The 6,997-nt window shown below is 52.0% G+C and overlaps 1 protein-coding gene across 1 annotated transcript; it reads left to right on the forward strand.

Annotated features, from left to right (window-relative positions):
- Window positions 1-1,868: 1,868 nt before the first annotated feature.
- Window positions 1,869-2,747, forward strand: LOC309577280 (SAP30-binding protein-like; the record flags this gene model as incomplete). The annotated part of the gene is made up of 1 exon (XM_082289169.1): window positions 1,869-2,747. The coding sequence occupies one exon, from the start codon at window positions 1,869-1,871 to the stop codon at window positions 2,745-2,747; it is 879 nt and encodes a 292-aa protein (XP_082145295.1).
- Between the last annotated feature and the right edge of the window lie 4,250 nt (window positions 2,748-6,997).

A 6,997-nucleotide genomic window follows, 5' to 3' on the forward strand; every position in this document is an offset into this window, starting at 1 on the left:
TAAGCCAAACCTAATTCTTGGGGTTTTTTTGTTGAGTTTCAGTTTACAACAAGCGGAGTTGTCGGCTTTCTGGGCTGAAAAAGGATCATCCCGAAAGGCTAAAAAGGCTGGAGACTGCTCCTCGCCTTGCCTGGAACACAAGTCTTGGAGACATGGAGCAGGAAAGGGTGGAGGGACTGGGCTCAGGAACTCACCCATCTCCTGCCCAGGCCATTGAGGGAGGCTGAGAGCTTTGCTAAAACCCCAACAACTTCTAAAATTAATTATTCCTTAGTTTTTAATGATCCTCAATTAAAAACGGTCCATCCTCCACCAGTGCATTCCCTCTGCTCCCTTCCTCCTTCCTCACAGCAACATGCAGGTCTGGGAGGTCACCCAAAGAGCCACCTGGACCAAGGACACCCAAAAAGAGCTGCTAAAATCCTTCCGTTCCCAGAATAAAATGGACTCATGGTGGGAGCTGTGCCGCTCCAGGGCTGCGGTGATCCAGGAGCTCCGAGCAGGCTCCTTCTGTGGGAGAAGAGATGATTTTGGGGTTGTGTGATGGTGGCACCTCCAGCTGGGATGCCACGAGCTGACTTTTGGGCTGAAGGAGATCCTCAACATCCAACCTGAACACCAAACATGGCCCTCCCCAACTTTTCCAGCATAATTTAAGAGAGGTTTAACCCCCAGGGAGGGGAGGCCCCAGGGAAGCACAAAAAGCTGACACACAGAACTCCCCGCCTGTCTTGGGTTGTAAGAGGTAACCAAAAGACAGGCGGGGCAATGTTCTTTATCTTCTCAGTGAGTCAGCCCTGGTTACACCCTCTGGGGAAGCAGCAGCCACTCCGTGGGGGGCTACCTCTGCTCATGGGCTATCGGGCTCTCACGGGATGGCTCAAAGAATTACATCAGCCCATCGTGGGATGGATGCTCCGTCCAGGGGGAGGAACCGAACATTCCTACCTGGATATAATCTGAGGCTTGGAACACCACAGCAGCACTACTGCTGCATTCCCAGAGGACAAGAGCTCCATAACCACCACTGGACCTCCAGAGAAGGACCAGGTCTTTCTACAGGATCAGCGCTGTGACAGAACCGCATCCATCACTCCAACAGGACTGCAGCCACCATTTAATCGGGCTGCTACCAGCACCCTGCCCGACAGGGTGTCAGGCTGTACTCTGTCAGTGTTTCTGTATGTCCTGCGTTGCAGTGTATTCTGTTACTATCCCCATCAGCCATTGAAATCAGGTGGGGCAGTGTTTCCTTGCCTCCTCCCCCCAGACTATCTTTCTGTTAATGGCCCATCATTGTCCTGCCGCATGACTCCCAGATAACTCCCTCTGGACCATCTTCTGTTAATGAGCCCAATCAACACCTGGCCTCATGACTCATTACCCCATTGTGAGATGCTCCACCCAGAGGGAGGAACCAAGCATCCCATCGTGGATATAATCTGAGGCTGAACACCAGAGACTAGGCCTTTCCACTGGATTTCCAGAGGACAGGAGCTACACAGCCACCACTGGACCTTCTGAGGAAGAGCAGACCCTTTTCTACAGGATCAACACTTCAGGAGGACTGCAGCCACCATTCTACCAGACTGCTACAACAGGGACTCAGGTTGTATCTTGACTCTGTCAATTTGAACCAGTGTTTTCTTTTATTTTTTCCTTTTCTTTAATTTCCCCATTAAATTCTTATTCTGACTTGGTGCCCCCCACTGGTTTGTTTTCAAACTAGTACACTGTACTACAGCCTTTATTTTAATTTTCCTATTAAATTGTAGTTCTGACTTGGAATCTCTCGCTGGTTTGCTTTCAAACTAGGACATTTTTGGCACCCAAGCGGGGTACTCCTGGTAGTGTGGCCGAGGTGGAAGATGGCGAAGCACAGCGTTCTTTCCTTGCTGAGCGTTTACGCCGAGGAGTCAGACCTGGAGTCGGACAGTGAGGCCGGCATGGCGGGGAGCGATGGGGAAGTGCCCACAGGAGAGAAAGGAGGCCTGGTCTCAGCTGGGTATGGAGCAGACGACTCTACCTGCCTGGATGGGGATGAGGAAGGGTACAAAGAGGAGGATGATGAGAACAACAGGCAGTCAGAACATGATGATTCAGAGACTGAAAAACCTGAGTCTGGTGACCTAAAGAAATTCCCAGAAGTGGAGGAAAGAGATCCTCAGGAGCTGGTTGTTTATTTTTCAGAGGGAGTGCAGAACATGTCTCTAGATGAGATCAAAATCGGTCCTGAGCCTCCTGGCAGATGTTCTAACCAACTGCAGGATAAAATTCAAAAGCTGTATGAGATGAAAATGAAGGAGGGCATGGACATGAACTACATGATCCAGAGGAAAAAGGAATTTTGCAACCCCAGACTCTATGAAAAGCTGATCCAGTTTTGTTCCATTGATGAAATCGGTACAAACTACCCGAAGGACATGTTTGATCCTCACGGCTGGTCAGAGGATTCGTATTATGAGGCACTAGCTAAAGCTCAGGAGATTGAGATGGACAAATTGGTGAAGGCCAAGAGAGAACATGCAAAGACTGAATTTGTGACTGGCACTAAAAAGGGTACAACAAGAAGCGCTGCTTCCACAACCACCACAACATCCAGCACCACTGTGGGAAAACAAGAGGAGCCCAGAAGAAGAGTGATATGTGCCGAGGAAGGATCTCACAGAATGACTCACAGAACACATCATCTCATTGTGAGATGCCCCGTCCAGGGGGAGGAACCGAACATTCCTACCTGGATATAATCTGAGGCTTGGAACACCACAGCAGCACTACTGCTGCATTCCCAGAGGACAAGAGCTCCATAACCACCACTGGACCTCCAGAGAAGGACCAGGTCTTTCTACAGGATCAGCGCTGTGACAGAACCACATCCATCACTCCAACAGGACTGCAGCCACCATTTAATCGGGCTGCTACCAGCACCCTGCCCGACAGGGTGTCAGGCTGTACTCTGTCAGTGTTTCTGTACTACTCCCTTTATTTTAATTTTCCTATTAAATTGTAGTTCTGACTTGGAATCTCCTGCTGGTTTGCTTTCAAACTAGTACACTGCCCCATTGCTTTTTGGCAGAATCCAGGAATGTTTCTGTCCTGACTGTCTCCACCAATCCCTAAAGGTATTCCTTTCCCTGGCAGCAGCAGGAATGGGATTCGGATGAATCACAAGAGGAGGGTAACCTGGGCTATGGGACCTCACTCCCTTTGGCTCTGTGGAAATCATGGAATCCCAGGATGGTTTGGGTTGGAAGAGACCTTCAAGATCATCCAGTGCCACCCCCTTCCATAGGCAGGGACACTCCACTATCCCAGGTTGCTCCAAGCCCCATCCAACCTAGCCTTGGACACTCCCAGGGATGGGGCAGCCACAGGGTTTCCAAGCAACCTCAACAACCCACCCCAAACCTCCATGCTCGGTGCCACCAGAGACCAGGAGGCACCTGCAGAGCTCAGCATGGGGACGCTCCACAGCCTGGCCCCAAAAGATCCTGCCCAGAAGCAGCAGATATCTGGGATTTTCCCTTTATTCCCTTCCTCCAGGCGGCAGCCGAGCATCTTCCAGCCCAGCCTGCGGCCCTGAGTGGCAGTGAATGAACTGCCCTGACATCTCCTCTTGAAGCAAAGCAAAATGTGTTGAAGAAAAACCAGTTCCAGATGTTTTCTCAGTGTTGCCAAGTTACTCAACATGTTCTGCTTTAGTTGTCGATGCTTTCAAAGCGATTTCCCTAACTCCGAGCACGAATGGTGAGGGCTCTCCCTGGGAATCTTCTGCCTGGGGCTACCATGGATCTGTATTTTCATAAGAAAAAGACTCAACTAATGATTAATGTTCCCCAGAGGAAGCGGGGCCTTTCTTTGGGATTTTTCTTCAGTTATTTTTAATTAATTTGTACAACTGGCAGCTACATGAAAGTGCAAAACCCGGGAATAACGCTGGACCCAGCTCCCTTTGCTCCTTCTCTCTCCCCACACCTGGAGCTTGTGGAGACAACATCATCCCTCACCTCTCTGGGGATGAGAAACCCCCCCACCAGGGAGGAATCACTGCTTCCCACTGGGAAGTTTCTCTGAGCAAAGAGAAGTTTGTCCACTGAAGGAAAAGCTGAGTTTTACATATTAATCCCAACACGGGGCACCTTCTTTAGGGAGAAGAGAGATCATTGGACGAGAAGGACAAAGCCCCTTGCGTGTAAGTTCCTGGTAGGATAAATCATTTAGAGCTCGTGGTTTCCAAGGTGGCTTTGGGAATGTGGAAAGCATTAGGGATTCCAAAGGGCCCCTGCTCTGGTGGACACAGGGCTTAGGGTGAAGCATCCGTGGATGCACAGGGCAAGGAAGTCCCTTCCCTTCTTATCCAGGCACATTCCCTCCTTTTCCAGGCATATTCCCTCCGTGTTGTAATAAAAATAATGCCAGTGGTGTTAAGTGAGACAATGTCACTGTCTGCTTCTCGGGCTGTTCTCTTGGAGAGCAAAGCCAGAGTGCTTGGGGCTGGAGGATTAGGAGGTTGTAATGTCAGACCAAAGGCAGGAATTTTATCCGACGGGCTCCTGATGATGGACTGCTCCATACATCGCTTCCAGCTGCTCCTGCCCTGGGAACAGCCTTGTCTGGATCTGTTTAAGGAGATTGGCAAAGTGTTGAATGCAGCATATGGTGCCCTAAAACCACAGAACTTATTGACAGCAGCCCAGACTCGCTAAAGAAAAGATCTTCCAAAGCCTCGCTCTGGGAAGACTCAGCACTTTCCTCCCACTTGCAGCAGGTAAATCCCATCCTGTGCTCCCAGAGCGGATCCGCATCCTGTGTGCTCCCTCTGGCATCTCGTCCTCCTGGGAACACCCCTCAGGCGACATGGCCTGGAAAATGCATGGATCTCCTGCCCTGGGGGCTTCCTCGCTCCTGGTGAATGGAGCTCAAACCTCCCCAGTAGCCACTGCAACCACCCCAGTTCTGAACTGACTCCACTTCCCGATCCACTGGGATGCAGCACACGCTCCTGGCCTCCCGAGGGAAGCCTCCAGCTGGTGTTAGGGAAGGTGAAACCATTTCTCACAGCTCCCAGGTTCTCCCAGCAAATCCCTGCCAGCACCCCCTGAAGATGTCTTGGGCTGTTGGACCTCACTCCTGCAACTCTGCGGAAATCATGGAATCATGGAATGGTTTGGGTTGAAGGGATCTTAAAGCCCATTCTGTTCCACCCTCTGCCATGGGCAGGGACACCTCCCACTGTCCCAGGCTGCTCCAAGCCCCGTCCAACCTGGCCTTGGACACTTCCACAGCTTCTCTGGGAATCCCGCATCACCCATCACCACCCCCAAGCTTGGCCTGACACTCCATCACCAGCAGATACAAGGGCCTTGGGGCGGGGAGAAGGACACACATCCCACAGGATGGTTCCGGATCTGGATCTGGACGAGGTGCAGGGACTGAGGCCGGGCCACGCCGTGCCCACCAGGGCTGCTCAGTGTCACACGGCACAATGAACAGGGCCAGTGACTCAGGGCCACTTGCTGACGCACCACACTGGGCTATTCTTCTCTCTCCCGATGAGTCGCTCCAAGATTGGACACAGCCTATCTCCGAGAGAGGCGCCTGGAATTAGCTTAACTCTTGGCAGTACAGGAGAAATCTAATTTCCTTTGGGATCCAGCTGTCTGGAGGCTGTGCTCCCTCCCCTGGCCTGCCTGGGAGCTTTTGCTCCTTGTCAGAGCAGCTCCACAACCCACTGCTCACAGAAAACCAAGGAACTGGATCCCGGTTTGCAGAACTGCTCCATGTCCAACTGCTCTGATTGGTGTAAACTAGGCTGAAATTATGTGGATGTCATGAAGAACAGTCAAATGAGGGACATCCTACTTTTTTGGGTGTTCAGCAAGGGAATCTGCTTGGGAAACACTCTCCATCTTCCATGAGCACCACCTCTCCCACCCCAAAAACATGGGACAATGGGATCACAGGCCTTGTCTCTGCAGGACTTTGGGAACAGGCAACTGGTGGTGTGTAAACATCACCCCAAAGCTCTGAGATTCAAGTCAAAGCAGGAATCAAACATTCAGCTGCTTCTCAGAGCCTCTTTGGTCTGGAAATGGGCTGGAAACGTCAGGAAACCTGTGCTTCCCACGAGATGCCCGGTACTTCCTTCTTCCAGCCAGGCAGGAAGTAGCTTTGCTCATGGGGCTCTGCTCACAGGGCTCTGCTTGGTTTTGCTTCACCTCAACAGACTAGAAACCATAAAACTCCTACAGGTCATCAACTCTGGGACTTCTTGGACCCTCACAGGGATCTGGGATCAATTTGGGATGCAGCAGGACATTCCTCCTGCTCCATCCCTGTCTCCTGCAGTGACCCATGCAGGGCTCTGCTGTAGGTTCCTGTCAAGAGCCAGCCTGGAAACAGAGGGACCGTCCCAGCCCCTCTGGGAGCAGGGGGTGGGTTCACACCCAGCTCCTGACCTCGTGCCAGAACACCCCCTCTTCCTTCCCTGCCCACACCCAGGACAAATTCCAGCCCCTGGTGCCTGGCCCGGAGGCACCACCTCGCAGTGTCCATGCTGGGAAACAGTTCTGGAGGGGGGGGTGGAGAATTGGGAGTTTCCTAGGAAATGACCTGGGGATCAGATCCTAGGGATCTGATGTTTGTTTGGGGCTGAATCCCTGGATGTGCTGAGCTCAGGTTAAAAACCACCCCAAGTGAGCCGAATGAGGCTGCACCAGCCAGCACCTTGCCCGGCCAAGTCCAGCTGGGCTCCCAGAAATTTCCGGATCTGGGAGCATCCATGGATTGAAACTATTCACAAAAATGCTCCTCCCTAGCTGGGCTTTATTAGTGCCTCTTTGTGTGGGAGACTCTCCCTCCAAGCCAGATTTCTCCAGCCCGTTTGCCCAGTCCTCCTGCCATCCAGTCAATGATTTGTAGCTGGGAAGCATGGAAGGATGCCTCTGGGATTTCCTGCATCCAACTGTTGCCACGTGGGATCCCTCTCCCTCACAGC

The sequence above is a fragment of the Coloeus monedula genome, assembly GCF_965178545.1.
Source record: "Coloeus monedula genome assembly, chromosome: 12".
Classification (NCBI taxonomy): Eukaryota; Metazoa; Chordata; class Aves; order Passeriformes; family Corvidae; genus Coloeus; species Coloeus monedula.